Genomic DNA, 15,986 nt, shown 5'->3' on the forward strand with positions numbered 1-15,986 from the left:
GCATGCACTTGTGCACGAGGTCTCCTTTTTCTCCTCCCAGACGCAGAAAACTGGATATACAAGCGTCACACGTCTCCAACGTCGATCTGGAGACCACAGGATAAACTACTCCTTGACATGATGTCAGCGTACAAACGAGGGATTAAAAAGGGATGAGGGTTTTTTTTTTGTTCTCTCCTTTCGTTCTGCTGGGATGGAGTAGCACAAAGAAAAGATGAGGTCTGCGGGCGGTTTTCTTGCTTCTTCTTCATCATCACCACATGGACGCAGCTTTCTGTCTGTGTTGCCTTCAAATCGGAGAACAAGGGAGAATTTTTCTTTTTCCTTCATTCGATCTCTCTCCTTGCTTTCCGAGTTCTCCTGAGTTCTTCACCATGTTTCTTGGTTTGGAACTGAAAAAGAGGGGACCAGATCGACAATACATGGCCGGAGATGAAACTTTTATTTTCTCTTTTTTTTTTTGAAATGAAGGGAACGATGGATGTATGAAGGGACCAAAAAAGCGGGTGGTGGGGATGGTTGGTTGTATGAATAGTTCAGCTTCCTCGGAACTTCCAAACATTGAGCTGGGCGAATGGTGGATCTTTTCTCCTTTAATTTCTTCCTTTTTTTTTATTCCCCTCTTTCTCTCTCATTCCTCACAATTGCTGTAGGTTACGAAAAAACTGAGATAAAAGAATCTTTCTTTGTAAATGCTGTGAATGTCTGCGTGTTTTGTAGGTAGAAACGTTTCGGCATACAGAGGGGTGCTGCAGCCGATGGCTAGCCTCGAGGGTAAATATGCCTCCTTTTGTTCCAAAAAGAAAAAAAAACAAATGGGTAGTTGTTAAAGCTATCGTCCGGACGTATATGTATAATTATTAACAGGGACCGAGAGCCAAGGGGCACGAGAAAGATGCACGCTTCTGGAAGAACAAGGGATCGCGCATCGAGGTACTGTCCGAAAAGGCGTACGTCGAACAGGCGGCGACGCGCGCCAGGGAGATGGAAGAGGGCGCGGCACCCGCCACACTAAAGAATCCACGCCGCGCCTCCAGATCAGAGGATCCTAAATCCATGGAGATGAGCAACGCAGGAAAGGATCAAGCGGTATCGGGGCACGCCCAAAAGCTACCAGACACCGGCGACGCGCAGAGAGTAAAGGAATCGGCTGTGAGAGGGGACTGTAGTACCGTCAATTTGGAGTGCATGTTATAATAATTTGTATTTCATGAAATCGTTAACAGAACTATTTGTCCAAGATATCTAATGAGTTCTCAAGTATCATCAAAACCTCTAGCCTTATTTCCCCCCATTTATCCGCAAAGCCTGCGTGAAACGCCATGGTCATATCCCCAAACGCTCTCAAAGTCCGAAATCAACTAACAAAATATATATAGAGACAGGGCATCGCGCAGTCTCATGTCTCCTCCCCATCCAAAGACTCCGCAGCGAAACGCTCAATCTTAAACACTCTTGTTCTTCCTTCCTCCTATTCCTCCCTCTCTTCTTCCCCTCACCTAATCGCCAACACGCTCCTCCCCCCATCACTCGTCACCCTCGGCCTGGTCCTAAACCTTAAACACTCCGTCCCCAACTTCAAAATCCTCTTCTCCCCCCTCGCACCCCCCTGCGGCACGACAACCCTCACCATCGCACTCGGCGCAAACAGCAGCCCCTCCCCTACTCCGAGCGTGACAATCTCCTCAAACAACGCCCTGACCTCCTCCTCGTTGCGCCCGGCCACCGACGACAGCCCGGCCAGGTGATCGCGCAGGGCAGCCAGCCAAGCGGGGCTGGAGAAGCGGTGGACGAGGGTGAGCGAGCAGAGATCGAGGAGCTTGGGCGAGACGGTGGGTTCCTGGGTGGCGACGATGATGCGGGTGCCGGCGTGGCGCTGGATGCGGATGGCGGTGAGGAGGGAGTCGGTGAAGCGGTCGGAGGCGGCAGAGGTGGCGGAGAGGTATTTGTGGGCTTCGTCGAGGGCGATGACGCGGCCGATTGGGGGAGGGTTGGAGGGGTGGAAGGGGCCGGTTTTGGTGGGGTTGGTGTTGGGGTCTTCGAGGAAGAGGGCGAGGCAGATGTCGAAGAGGGTGCAGGCGCTCGAGGCGTCGATGAAGGGGTCGGTGAGGTCAACGATGGTGAGGGTGCCGGCGGGTGGCGAGAACATGTCAGCGTCGTTGTCGTCGGAGCTGTCGACGTCCATGAAGGATTCGAGGAGTTGGAGGCGGAGGTTCATGGGGCCTTTTTGGTCCGGCGTGAGGCGCTCTTGGTCGAGGAGGCGCATGAAGTGCCTGTAGTCGAATTGGAAGGATTGCTGGGCGGAGGTGGCCATTTCGCGTAGGATCTTGTTGATGACCTCCATGTATAGCGGCACGCGCCCGCTGCTCTCGTTGAAGGCCATGAGCGCTAGCATCCTCTCGACGTTCAGGTGTCTCGGCTTCAGCTTCATCCTCTTCACCCTCAAGCACCTCTTCGGATCCTCAATCTTGCTGTAGGCCTGGTGCAGGCGCCAGTAGTTGCTCGGGCTTACGAGCACGTTGACAGGAACGCCAGCGCTACACAGGTGCGCGGCCTCGCACACACCACCGGCCGTCAATGCATCGGCATGGAAGACGATGCCCTGCAGCGGCTCCGGAAGGCGGCCCAGCGCCTTGTTTGGCAGCAAGCAGCCCTCAAGCATGACGGATAGCGTGTGCGACTTGCCCGAGCCCTGCGAGCCGCACAGGAAGGCCGACCACGGGGCGTTCGTGTTCAGGAAGATGGGCTCGACGCCGTCCGGGTTGTGCGCCGAGGCGCGGTTGGCGACGGTAGCGGCCGTGTTACGCTCCTGGCCGAGCAGCGCGAATTGGTCGAAGTGGGCCGACGATGGCGTGTGGCCGCGCTTGCGCTCGTCGGCCAGTGCGAGCTTCACGGACCACGAGAAGAGCGGCGTTGTGAGGAGCTCCTCGATGTGCAGGCCACATACCGTCGTCTCGTCGCCGTCCTGCTGTGAGGACTTGCCCGGTCTGAGGAGGTCGAGGTAGCGGGTGAGCTCTCGCACGACGCGGTCGATGCCGTGGTGGCCGCTTCCTTTGGGCGTCGAGGCTCCTTGAATGGTGGATGCTCTATCCGAAGCGGCGACCGAGTTGCGGAGGGGCAGATCGCTACTGCCAAAGCTAGACATTTTGGACGAGTCACCGAGCGAGAAATTGAAGAGGCTGCCGCTGGATCCGGGCTGTTTGGGAGAATTGGAGCTCCGAGTGAAGGATGGCATGATGGCTTAATAGGGAATCGGGTTTGCTCCAGCGATGTTTGCGCTATCGTTCCGTGGATGAGGCTGGAAAGACGCGTCGCGGTGACCGGAATGGGACGTGTAAGAAATTTCTGCACGGCCTTCTCACACCCCAATTGACGGCTTACAGGCGTCTTTCGACGAGACAAAGACGAAAGAAACGAGAGACAACTAGAGCACGGATCCTGGGTATCACGAAAACGGGGAAAAGAAAGCGGGGTGGGAAGGTTAGAGGGTGGATTTCGAAATGGAAAGTTTGTCTGACGCGACAAGCGAGGGGTCCCTGCCTCTTTCCTACCCTGCTTATCCCTGCTCAATGCTCTTTCCCTCGCGGAAACGCGTCAAAAAGCCGTTTTCCTAAGAATGTCGTGGAAAAAGCAACAATTATGAGCTGATTTGCCCCAGTTTTCGATCAATTGCGACCATGGGGGCCTTAATGCGTTATCTTTCAGGGTCCCGCAGAGCGTCGATCATCCCGTGCCACGAGCGACGCCTTGTGGCTCCACTTGTGAGTTTACGGTCCGACCAATGTCACCTTTGTTTTCACTTCATCACAAATTGATTCGCGACGTTGTCTTCCTTCCAAGCCATCAATTTCCCTCTCCCTGCTATTTGGAGCGATTAAAAAGAGAAACACCAGCAATTGCAGCCATCAATCTCCTATCCGCATCCAAAACCACTACCGAGCTGTCAAAGCTTGATTACGGGATGTTTCCAAAACCAATCAAAGAAGCGGCCCGTCATAGTGTCTGTTCACGCCGTTGTTATGGGCGCCATAGTATCCGGTGTCGTCGTATGTATACTGCTCGTCTGGGACCGCATATCCTGCGTTCTTTTGCGCCTTCGGCACGGGTTCATCTCTGAAAGGTTTCTGCTCGGTGTACGCTTCCTCAATGTTGGTGGACCACGGCGATTGTTGCGCAGCGGATGCATCGCGTTTCCCATCCGGATCCATCATCTGGTTGTACTTTCCGCGATGCGTTGATCGCTTGAAGACGTAGACATCCAAGAGGAGGGCAGCGATTGTTGATACGCTAATAGCACAGTCAGCACTCTAATCGATGCGAATTAAGGTAAGGCGTCATTACAATCCAAGCAGCGAAAAGGCGAATAAGGCCTTGTAGATGCGACATATCATGATGCCGTCGTCGTTGCGCCAGTTAGCCTTGTTGCAGACGTGGCCCATCGTCCCCGCCGACCACCACGACAACAATGCAAAGCCGAGAGTCCATATCACGAGAAGGCCGGCATTCAAGAATAAATTCAACCGAGGATTCAATCCGCAGCAGCAATGCTGCACGAGGGTCATGGACAGAAAGAGAATGGTGAGAACGGAGACTGTGAGGAGCTGCACGAGCTCGTCAGTGGTCGCACACGCGATCCGTCAGCACTCAAGACGTACCAAGAGGAAGGTCCACGGGATGGGGTAGCCGTCGTGGTGGAGTTGGTCGACGAAAAATATCATGACACAGGTCACGACCGTGGCTGCGAGAAGCTGCGCGCTGCGCAGAAAGTGGAAAGGGATACGCGGGTAATGCGTGGGCTGCACCTTGCTGCGCGCCATTTTGATTGTGGATTCAACGAGAGGACGACGTGGTGACGACAGGTGGAGGATTATGTGGTGCAAAGGCCTATCCAGAGGCTGTATACACCAGAGGCATGAGAGAGGGAGGTTGCGCGGAGGCTGAAGAAGAGAGCGCGGCAGCGGCTGTATATCTGCTTCAGCGTCTAACTGCAGGAGCTGTCCCGTGTCGCCTGTCAGCCGGACTATCGGTTTGTGGCTTCCTCAACCAATGGCGAAGGTCGTAGGTTTTGGCCCCATGCGTCGTGAAACGCCTTCGGAGATGGAACCGCAAGGGATGTCGCCCCAGACAGCTTCAAACACATCAACAAACATGCCCTGGAACTTCGACGGCCGAATAATCTGGCCGCGCTTACGGGTCCCTACTCGACATCGTTCTTGATATGATGACAGAAAAACGAACGGGCCACCAGGACTCTTTTGCGACTCAGCACAACAATGGCTAATGCCAAGGGTCAGACCACGGTTTGCATCCGACGCCTACCATAGGCTAGCCCGAACCCGAATGGCGCCTAACGGCGCGTATCGTAGCATCTAATAGAAATACAACCTACATCCTATCGTATTATACTAATTTCTTCGTGTGCGTGCCTCTACAGCTGAGTTTTGAACTATCTTTAACCCGTTTCCAGTACTAATTATGTACGAGAGCTGAAAGACCGCATATAAGCCCCAGCTTAAGCTGACTCGTTAATGTTCTCAGTTTCGACTACCGCCACGTTTTTTATGACCGCTGATTCGCCTACAACTCCAACTTCCACCCCAGCCTTCTTCATCTTAGCGTTATCCTCCCCAACAACAACGGGGTTTCGTCCAGTAGTAAAAATCAAGTCAACATCTTCGAGGCGCATATTACCAGTTTTTTCGGCTAAAAGTCGCACTCGTCAATACCCCAATGTCAGAAAGCCATAGGCGGTACAACGTACCGTAGAGGAAGTATACCAAAGGAGCAGATATCGTGTTTGTCGCAAAGAAGATCAGGTAAGCTTTTCATTGAAGTCGATTGAGAACCACCGGCTTGATCATGGCAACGACAAAGTTCCACATCCAGTTGCTGCTGGTTCCGACGGCCGTTCCCTGAGTACGTGCGTAGAGAGGCAGAAGCTCGGTAGGATGACCAAACTGCTCCAAGCAGTCTTCATTCTTGAGTATGAGGCCGAAGATACCTTGCTTCCGTCCAAACAGCACGAATGTCGAAAGACAGCATAACATTATACAGGCATTCAGCGTCCGGCCTCGACCAAGCCACGAACCCTTGTCGGCCTCTTATGAATGGGTACGTGAAGACGAGAAATGAAGTAAGAAATTGAAGGGTAAGAATATGCGGCTGGTGGGATGAAAATTAATAAGTGAGTGAACTGATTCAATGTGTCAAACCTCGTTACTCATGCTCATTGCCACGTTTCATTACCATGTTTCTTTTTTTCCAAAACACCAGACTTCTACTCTAGTACATAAACTCATTCTGGATGACTAGCTGCCTCACAACTCGTCTTCAGTGCCTAGTTGAATTGTGTATTTAATCCGAATATTTCGCTGCTCATTCAAGGGATCATTTATATGCAATTTCATCAATTTGCACCATTCAACACAATAGTAAGAATGAGAAAACAGGCGGCATCTTACTTTTGAGCACTGAAATACAAGAGCAGAAGGCCGGAGTCTTGACAGGAGGCTGTACGATCGAAGGCAAACCGCACGAGATATCTAATGCGATGAATCACGTGATAATAGTCAAGGGCCAGAGGTCCGAGGATGACAGGCAGCTTCAAACACACCTGCACATGTGCCCTTGAAGTTCGCCCGCGGAAAAGTCTGGCCGCGCTTACCTGAAGTCTTTCTAAACATGATGACAGAACAAAACCAACAGGCGACCAAGACTCTGGCGCAATTCAGGACAACAATGGCAAATGCTAGGCGGTTTGCGGCAAAGCGCGGCTGACGCTTTCCGCACCACCACGTCTGCTTTATCATCATGCCGCAGAACGACTCACCGTCGGGCATCCGCCAACGGCATCCTCGGCATCGCCTGTCGGCCACGTTGTCAATGTAGTCTCTTCGAGAAGCGGCGAGCCTGGCTCCACAGGTTATAACTATCTAATCCCCTACTCTACCTTTCTCTTTATCGTCTCCCTTCACCCGGAACGCCCTCTACATCCCCCGCACTCCGTAAAACTTCTCCAAAACCTTTTTCCATCCAGGAGTCTCTATCCATTCCCATCCAAGAGTCTCTGTCCATTCTCCACAATGGCCATCTCCCTCGCCATGCCCTGGTCCGCCGGCGAGCGCGCCATGCACTCGCTCCTGCACATCCCCTCCGACAGCATGGACAACCCGACATCCACCTTCATGACGCCGCAAGCCGCGACCATGCTCGTGCGCGCGCCCACCATCGCCCTCGGCGCGCTCGATTCCGAGGGTCGCCCTTGGGCTACGTTGTGGGGCGGCGAGCCGGGCTTCGCGCAGCCGTTGGGCGGCGGCGTCTTCGGCGTGCGGGTGCCGGTCGATCGGAAGTTCGATCCGGTGGCGCAGGCGCTGGTGGATGGGAAGACGGAGGGGGAGGTCGTGAGGGATGAAGGAAGCAGGGGAAGGATGGTGGCGGGGTTGCCGTTTGATTTGGTGACGAGGAAGAGGGTGAAGGTTTATGGGAGGATGGTTGTGGCGAGTTTGGGGAGGGGTGGTGGAGAGGAGGGTGAAGGTGAAGGTGGTGATGATGATGGGGCGGGGGAGATGCAGTTGGTGGTGAAGGTGGAGCAGAGCCTTGGTGAGTGGATGTTTTCTTTCTGTCTTAGACAATCCACCCGGGCACTCTCGACTCCTGTTATGAGCATTACTGAATTTCAACTTCCAACCCGGGCATCTCTCTTTTTTTTTTTTTCACTCTCACTATTGCTATACAGTCACTACATTCTTGGCTGCGGCTCTTCACCTTCTTCTTCACCGCACCCTAGAAGACATCTTAGACTAACAACACGACCAGGCAACTGTCCAAAATACCTCAACTCCAGAACAATCACCCCCACAACACCCCACCCCGAACTCCTCTCCACCTCTCCCAACCTCACCCCCGCCGCTCGCGCCCTCATCGCCAAATGCGACCTCTTCTTCATCTCCAGCAACAACGGCACCCACGACATGGACGTCAACCACCGCGGCGGCCCCACCGGCTTCGTCCGCATCATCCCCTCTTCCTCCAGCGACCCCGACGCCCCCACCACGCTCGTCTACCCCGAGTACTCCGGCAACCGCCTCTACCAAACCCTCGGCAACCTGCACGCCAACCCGCGCGCCGGCCTCTGCTTCCCCGACTTCGAGACGGGCGACGTGCTCTACGTGACGGGCACGACGCGCATCTACGCAGGCAAGGACGCCGCCGCGCTGCTGCCGCGCTCCAACCTCGCCGTCGCCATCACCCTCACCGCCGCGCGCCTCGTGCGGGCTGGCCTCGCTTTCCGTGGCGCGCCGGCCATGGGCGTCGGGAATGCTGCGAGCGAGAATGCGGACGATCTGGGGAAGTCGCCGTATAACCCGCCCGTGCGGCTGCTCGCGGCTGAGGGGAACCTGTTGTCGGAGACGGAGAGGAAGAAAGGTGGTGGTGGTGAGGTGACGGCGAAGCTGGCGAAGAAGGAGGGTATTACGCCGTCAGTTGCGCGCTTCACGTTCGCGCTGAGCACGCCGACACGCGTGCTGCCGGGGCAGTGGGTCGCGCTGGATGCGGCGGGCGAGCTGGATATGGGATATAGCCACATGCGCGACGACGATCCGGCGAGCTTGAACGACGACTTTGTGCGCACTTTCACCGTCACTTGGGCGTCGGGCTGGGACGACGCGCAACCAGACGAAGGTGTCGTCCCCCCGTCGACCGCCTTCGCCATCACCATCCGCCGCCACGGCCCCGTCACGGGCCTGCTCTTCGCGTCGTCGCCCGAACGCGCGACGGGCGGTGGTCTGGAACTTCCTATCCGCGGCTTCGGCGGCGGCGAGTTTAGGGTCAGGCCGGTCCCAGCGGTGCCTACGTCTCCTTCTCCTCCCGTTTCGTCATCGTCCATTGCGCCGGTAAAAGGACTGACGCCCTTCATCGCCGGCGGCGTCGGCATCACGCCGCTGTTGGCCGAGCTCGCTGCGCCGCGCCATGGTAATGGCAATGATGTACTGGACCCGCGGCGCGTCGCGCTGTTTTGGACGCTGAAGCGGGCGGATGCGGCGCTGGCGGTGGAGGTGTTAAGGCGGTGGCCGGGAATGGTGGCGCACCTGTTCCTCACTGGGAGGGGTGGTGGTGGTGGTGGTGGTGAGGGAGAGGATGAGGCTGTGGAGGCGCTCAAGGAGTCGGGCGTTCTGCTGGTGGCGGATGGGATGAGGATGACGGAAGAAAGTCTAAGGACGGTGGAGAGCGAGAAGTGGTATTTGTGTGCGGGAACGGCGTTGCATAAGCAGGTGGTGGCGTGGTTGGAGGGGAGGGGGGAGATCGTGTCTGAAAGCTTTAACTTTTAAGGAGAGAGGGTGAGAGTTCATCTGTTCGGTTGGGTTTGATGAAAATACGTTTGGAAAACTTGGTGAAACTCCGTGTTGGTGAGTTGTAAAGGTGTTTACAGCAAAATGTTTCTATGAATAGTTTCAATCTACGTCCAAATGCTCTTGTAGATATTCAAGGTATAAAGTTAACTTCAAACTCATCCTTCACTTGAACGTGTAAGAATAGCCCACCGTTCTTAATCAGAGTGCAGAACAGCACATCTATCATCCGTAGGCTCCAGGTTCAATTGCTCCATTTTCCTGATCATGCTAGCGATGCTTGTTGAAAGACCACGAGATTCTCCTGTCAAATTCCGTTAGTCCATCACCCGACTTCCACATTCTGATAACTTCACCAAATCCTGCCTCGATCAAACCCCACTCACCGACCACCAGAAACTTTCACCCCCAAATGGAACCGAAACACCAACTTCAACATCAAAACGTCACAACACTCGCCTCCAACACACCCTCACCCCCAATCAAACTCTTCACCACCTCCTCCGTCACCGGGCCATCCACCCCCAAAATCATCAACGCCTCACTCGCCGCCTCCTCGCCCTTCCCCCCCTCCTCCTCGGTTGTTCCACCCGTCGTCGTCTGCTGCACCAACGGCGCCACAATCATGCTCGAGATATTCACCCCCGCCGCTCCGAGCTTATTCCCCACGAACCCAATCTTCCCACAACTATCAAAGTTCCGACAGATCAGCATCGTCCCCTTGGGCACGAAGTTCGCCGCCGTCGCGAAGCGATCCAGCCGCGAAATATGCGGCGTATTCGCCGACACGAACCCCTGAATAACCTGATCATCATCATTCATCGCCATCTCTCCTCCCGCTCCACCCACCGGGCCTCCCTCCAGATTCGGTCGCCCACCACCAGTGTTGCTCCGCGTGAAGCTCGGCCTTACGCCCCGCGCCCCCGACGCACCACGGGACGGACGCGCACGCAACGTCACGCTGCTCGCGAAGCCCGACCCGCCCTCGCCCTCATCATCATCAGCGCGAGCGCGCCTTTCGTTGACGAGGATGCCACGCTCCTTCGCGACGAGCTCAGCATTAACAATATTAACATTCGGGCCACCCGCGCCGGGCGGCAGTTCGCTGATGGGCGCGAGGAGGCCCTTGATCAGCGCCGCGAAGAGGGGTTTGGTGGTGTTGAGCTCGGCGAGGTGGCCGTGGTAGGTGAGGTCGAAGGTGGTGCGGAAGGCGGAGGGGGAGCGGCGCTGCGCCGCGCTGTAGTGCTGCGTGTACAGCGACCCCATCTTCTCGACCAGGCTGACGAAGGGCTGCAGCGTGCGGTACTCGTCGGGCAGGATGAGCGGCGCGTTGACGGCGCTGCGCGGCAGCTCGCCCGACAGGATCGCCACGACTTGCTGGCACACGTCGATGGAGACGTTTTCTTGCGCCTCGACCGTCGACGCGCCGAGGTGGGGGGTTGCGACGACTTTGGGGTGCGAGATGAGGCGCGCGGCGGGAGAGTCGGGCGCGGGGGGTTCCGATGTGAAGACGTCGATGCCGGCGCCGGCGACGGTGCCGGCTTCGAGGGCGGAGAGGAGGGCCGCTTCGTCGATGACGCCGCCGCGGGCGACGTTGAGGAGGCGGGCGGTCGGCTTCATTTTGGAGAGCTCGTTCTTGCCGATCATGCCTCTGGTTGAGGCGATGAGGGGCGTGTGGATGGTGAAGAAGTCTGCGGCTGTTAGAAGCTCGTCGAGACTGTCTTTGAGTTCGACTGATGCTGCTGCGGCTATCTGAGGGTTGGCGTAGGGGTCGTAGGCTATGACGTTCATGCCCATGCCATTGGCGATCCGGGCAACGGTGATGCCGACTAAGTTGGTGTCAGACAGACGTTCATCTCACATAGCTGGTGGCTTACCCTTTCCGGCTCCAACGATGGCAAGAGTCTTTCCCTTCATTTCGACGCCAACGAGTCTGCTGCGTTCCCATTTGCCGGACTTGAGGCTTGCACAAGCATCTCCAATGTTTCGAGCTACAGCCATCATCACTGCATGTATGTCAGCAAATTGGGTGCAGCAATCAGGTAATACGTACAGGCGACGGTGTGTTCCGCAGCAGCACCAATGTTGCCACTAGGGCTGTTGACAACAATGACACCGCGCTTCGTCGCGGTTTCGACGTCAACCTAGTATAAAGCTTAGAAATGTTGAGAAACAGTCAAGTTCAGGGGCCAAAATACATTATCAACACCAACGCCAGCCCTAGCAACAACCTTGAGCTTTGTTGCAGCTGACAGCAGATCCGCTGTCACTTTCGTCTCCGAGCGGACGATCAAAGCCTCGTAGTCCGGAATAACCTCTTTGAGCTGATCCGGAGACAATCCTTTGCGTTCATGGACTTCGAAGTTCTCTCGAAGTAGCGCCAGTCCATCCGGAGAGACCTTTTCTGGGATTAGGACCTTCGGGCGGGGCGTCTCCGCGCCATTGGAGGACATCACTGGGATAGGCATCTTCACAAGCTAATGCCTGATCAGTCGGAGTGTATCTGAAGAACAATGAAGAGAATGGGTAGAGGAAGGACACTGGGTTCTAGATTCTTAAACCGTATATCGGAGGCCCTGCGTCCTTTTGAGAAGAATGTCCAGTCATCAGCGGCCGCCCCTGGGAATCAGCTGAGAGAGCTTGCTGCACATCAAACTTCGCCGGACCTGACGGAGGGTTGTTTGCAGACGTGCTTACCAGATACGGTACAGCTCCTTACCCCGCTCCCGCTACCCCACGCCTCTGCAGGACGCTACTGGTTGCTGAAAGCCACCAGTCATGCCGTCCCCCCACGGCTCTGCCACCAACACGTCACGCTTTCTTTATTGCAGATGCTGCGCAGATTTCCCCTGGCCAAAGAGGAGCCTTTTTAGCACCCTGTTGTCAGATTTCTGTAGTACATCCATGTCGCCACTGACATACAACGCAGCGGATAGGAGATAGCCGCAGGTGCTCTTATCCAATGCAATTGTACACTTGCATAGGCAACGTCGGGCCTAAATGCAAAAGCAAAACGTGGCCGGGTAAAGTGGTAGGGTGCGTTGAACGCCGTGCTTGCTATGCGCCGTTGCATCTGGGGGAGTCACCACCAACACCACCAAGTCTTTGAAATGCATACAAAGAAGGGGAGATAAAGCGTTCATGCATATCGGTTTGGCTCTTTCTTATATGAACAAACGTGTCCGGACGAACGCTTCATCTCCCCCCGAATGGTTCCATTATAGGACACTTACCGAACTAGTAAGTTCCTAACAGACGCGAACACAATTAACTCAAGGATAGCGCTGAAAGGCCGCTGTCATAGTGGACAATGTTCTATTAGTTTGGTCGTGTCTGTCGTTTTGTGATCCCGTTTCAGGCTCGCTAAGTCTCCTGTCCACCTACAAACCCTTCCGGCTCAACACCAAGCTTACCAGTTCGCCCTCTGCTTCAGCTTCTCGTTCTGTACGACTTCAATCCAATAATTGTCCTCATCTATCGTTCTGTCAGTCCTGATTACCACTTGAAAAGTCTCTGGACTCACCAAGGATGAAAGCAATGTTCTTCATGCGGCCATCAGTCAGCCTCTTCTTCCAGTTGACGCCCTTCTCCTCAAACCGAGCACAGGCGGCTTCAAGATCGTCGACAACAATGCAAATGTGACCAAAGCCCTGGGGCTGGTCGTTTCCGTTGTGATACTTGAAGTCCGCGTCATCTTCCGTGCCGTAGTTCCAGGTCAGCTCCAGGATACCCTCACGGTCAGCAATAGGGCTAACGCCCTCGGGAGAATTCTCAGGAGCAGGCGGTCCATAGGCGAGGAAGTAAAGATTGAACTTTGCCTCCTTGTTCTCCGAAACGCGCATGAGCTTCATGCCCATGACATCCTGGTAGAAGGCAAGCGACTTCTTGGGATCCTTGACACGGATCATAGTGTGGTTCTGCAGATAATTGTCAGAATGAAAGTGTTTGCAAACTTGGAAATCACTTACCATGCGGTATGTCTCGACGTTGGTCTCCTTGATGTTCTCGGTCGCTTCCAGCGGCTGCTGACCAATTACCTCAACCTATATCCGCTCATTAGCCATTTGCCATGTAATATTGCCGGTGCAGCCCCGCACCCAGTATCCGTCAGGATCAAGCACGAAGGCAATGTGCCTCATGCGCCCGTCTGTCAACTTCTTCTGGAACTTGTATCCCGCATCCTCAAGCCTCTGGCAAGCAGCCTGGAGGTTGTCAACCGAAATGCAGAGATGACCAAAACCCTTGTGGGGCTCGGTGTTGCCGTTGGTGATCTTGTAATCGGGGTCGTTCTCGGTGCCGTAGTTGTGGGTCAATTCGACGATACCCTCGCGGTCGGTCCAGTGGTTGCCGTGCGATGCAGCCTTGGGGCTGTCGTATGCGAGGAAGTAGAGGTCGAACTTCGCATCGGGGTTCTCGAGCTTGTTGATGAGCTTCATGCCCAGGAACTCGTAGAACTGGACTGATCGCTTGGGGTCCTTGACCCGGATCCTGCAGCAGCATTCAGCATGGGCGGCGCAGACGTGGAATTTTGGCGACGCACATGGAATGGTTCAGCTTGTACTTGCTCGGATCGGTCGCCATTGTCGCGAATGCCTTGACGAAAGCGTGGGACGATTTGGTGGTGTATAGAGGACGAGACTGCTTGAATGCGCGCAGGAAGAGACGTGGGGTTGTGAGCATTGGCGGGGTTGCAGGCAGAATCACGATCGCAAAGCAGCAGAGCAATAAGTAATCGGCATTTGCATTCGCTGCTCGATAATGACGTGGGCGCGATTGCCCCTCCCTGCCCCCGCCATCGCCGCGCCGCTTGTCCGCGCTAATCCCGAGGCGCAGGCACCACGTTGAGGGCTGCACATGGTGGTGAGAAAGTTAGTGTTCACGAAGCGCGGTGAAAATTGAATGCAACACCGCCACGACCCTGCAGCGGTTCACGGCTGGTTTTAGCTGCTCTGCTGGACACCTTGAGGGCTGGTGAGGCTGCCCAAGCCACGTGATAAGGATTCGCTTAGGCCGCTTTTAGCGCCCGAGCGATAACCTCGTGAACCCCAAGCTTTGGCCTATCAACCTCGACACGACAGCCATGGCCGCCCTCCAAGTGAAGTGCCGCGCCGAGTCCTGACCAATTCCACCATGCTCCGATCCCTTGTGCAAATCACCACGCCGCCTCGCACCTGCAGCCGACCCAAGACCCGCCCTCTGATGTTGACGCCTCTTTCGCCTATCGCTGACGGACTCGACTCGCTGAGCAACACGACCTAGACCACCGCGGAGAACACCACCGCCTGAGCCGCCTCTCGCTTGCCTACCTATCAGCTTCACCCGCGCCTTATCCGCCTGCTGCTTCCAGCCACCCGCTCGATCCCAGTCTGTAAGTGTTTGCCGCGTCCGCTTTCTCCCTTGGCCTTGTTTTCCCGCCTTCCTCTTGCGCGTCACGTTTCTGAACTTTCGGCTGCCGTGCTGTGCCACCTCACTTAAGGCCGCAGCCCGCTGTGTCACATTGTTTTCCGCCCTCTTGGCTCCACTCCAGTCCCTGCACGCATCTGCTGATCCGCCATACTGCTTGCGTCGTTTGCGCTGCCCCGGGACTCCGTGCTGATTCTTCCCCAATGTCCAGACCAAGCAAGTCGCCCATCATGCTTAACGTCAAGAGGCTCAGCGACCTGCTGGCCAAGAACGTGGATGCGAGGCTGTATCCGCGCATGTTGTGAGTGCCAGCGTGTACGCCTCTAGCGCCGCGCTAATGTGATTGCAGCGTGATGTCGCCAAATGGAACTCTGCTTGCCTACTCAACCCCCGCCAACATCAAAGAGCTTAGAGACCAGGCCGCTCTGATTTCCATGGCCTGGAAAGAACATGAGCTCAACATCCACTCAGGGGCACATGACGCAGATCACGAAGGCTCTTCCGCGCCACCCCAGCCACTGGAAACTCTAACCATCGAGTTCGACAACAACAACCTGATCGTCCGCGCCATTCAACAGAAGTTGCTACTCGTCCTGGTTGGTGGCGTTCCCCCTGGACGCAAGCAGACGTTCAAGATTACTCCTGAAACTCAGGGTGGCCCTCGCTACCCCACCGAAATCGCTGGACTTTCCGGCGGCCGCCACGACGGCGTCATTGAGCCATCGCAGTCTTCTGAAGCATCCGGCCAAGGGGCGGATCTTGTTGGCTCGCCTGAAGCTCCATCTACTGCCTCCATCGCTGACAGCACCATGAGCCAGAGGGAAAAGGACATGAAGCTCGGTGCTCTCCATATCCAGCGCAAGAAGCTGGACGCCATGACTAGGTTCATCCGACAGGACTTTGAGAGGAAAGGCTTCGTCATGCCTGACGACGTGAGCTTCCCATAAAACACTTTTTTAATTCCTTCTCGGTTACGGATCTTTACCGTTTGGCAAGGAGCTTGGGAGAAGCGAGCTAGCATGCAGCGGCATTACTTCTTGACGCAAGGCGTTTTGATTCAAGCATTTCTTTGGATATCCCGGTCTGGTGCTTTTTCTTGTTCGCGGTAGCTTCGGGACTTTATATTTTTCCGCCTCCCAGCTTTATCCGTTGCACTCGAGCATTTCAGCGGCATCATGCATCAATTTTCAATTGCATCTGCTCATGTAGCTAGAGACATTGTATACTTCCGCTTCT

General features: G+C 55.4%; 6 protein-coding genes across 6 annotated transcripts; 2 read left to right on the top strand and 4 right to left on the bottom strand.

Annotated features, from left to right (window-relative positions):
- Positions 1-1,495: 1,495 nt before the first annotated feature.
- Positions 1,496-3,235, bottom strand: LTHEOB_6930 (P-loop containing nucleoside triphosphate hydrolase; the record flags this gene model as incomplete). Its single annotated transcript, XM_035516240.1, has 1 exon — positions 1,496-3,235. The coding sequence occupies one exon, from the start codon at positions 3,233-3,235 to the stop codon at positions 1,496-1,498; it is 1,740 nt and encodes a 579-aa protein (XP_035371897.1).
- A 742-nt stretch (positions 3,236-3,977) lies between these two features.
- Positions 3,978-4,817, bottom strand: LTHEOB_6931 (Marvel domain-containing protein 2; the record flags this gene model as incomplete). The annotated part of the gene is made up of 3 exons (XM_035516241.1): positions 3,978-4,287; positions 4,342-4,601; positions 4,656-4,817. 3 exons carry the CDS (start codon positions 4,815-4,817, stop codon positions 3,978-3,980), a joined length of 732 nt encoding a protein of 243 aa, XP_035371898.1.
- A 2,265-nt stretch (positions 4,818-7,082) lies between these two features.
- LTHEOB_6932 (Oxidoreductase) lies at positions 7,083-9,326 on the top strand (the record flags this gene model as incomplete). The annotated part of the gene is made up of 2 exons (XM_035516242.1): positions 7,083-7,599; positions 7,816-9,326. The coding sequence occupies 2 exons, from the start codon at positions 7,083-7,085 to the stop codon at positions 9,324-9,326; spliced, it is 2,028 nt and encodes a 675-aa protein (XP_035371899.1).
- A 459-nt stretch (positions 9,327-9,785) lies between these two features.
- Positions 9,786-11,815, bottom strand: LTHEOB_6933 (D-3-phosphoglycerate dehydrogenase; the record flags this gene model as incomplete). The annotated part of the gene is made up of 4 exons (XM_035516243.1): positions 9,786-11,176; positions 11,225-11,353; positions 11,401-11,491; positions 11,546-11,815. The coding sequence occupies 4 exons, from the start codon at positions 11,813-11,815 to the stop codon at positions 9,786-9,788; spliced, it is 1,881 nt and encodes a 626-aa protein (XP_035371900.1).
- A 941-nt stretch (positions 11,816-12,756) lies between these two features.
- LTHEOB_6934 (Lactoylglutathione lyase protein) lies at positions 12,757-14,027 on the bottom strand (the record flags this gene model as incomplete). Its single annotated transcript, XM_035516244.1, has 5 exons — positions 12,757-12,821; positions 12,871-13,264; positions 13,316-13,390; positions 13,445-13,835; positions 13,888-14,027. The coding sequence occupies 5 exons, from the start codon at positions 14,025-14,027 to the stop codon at positions 12,757-12,759; spliced, it is 1,065 nt and encodes a 354-aa protein (XP_035371901.1).
- Positions 14,028-14,953: 926 nt separating this feature from the next.
- Positions 14,954-15,697, top strand: LTHEOB_6935 (Proline-rich transmembrane protein 2; the record flags this gene model as incomplete). Its single annotated transcript, XM_035516245.1, has 2 exons — positions 14,954-15,051; positions 15,100-15,697. The coding sequence occupies 2 exons, from the start codon at positions 14,954-14,956 to the stop codon at positions 15,695-15,697; spliced, it is 696 nt and encodes a 231-aa protein (XP_035371902.1).
- Between the last annotated feature and the right edge of the window lie 289 nt (positions 15,698-15,986).

The sequence above is a fragment of the Lasiodiplodia theobromae genome (genome assembly GCF_012971845.1).
Source record: "Lasiodiplodia theobromae strain AM2As chromosome Unknown scaffold_20, whole genome shotgun sequence".
Classification (NCBI taxonomy): domain Eukaryota; kingdom Fungi; phylum Ascomycota; class Dothideomycetes; order Botryosphaeriales; family Botryosphaeriaceae; genus Lasiodiplodia; species Lasiodiplodia theobromae.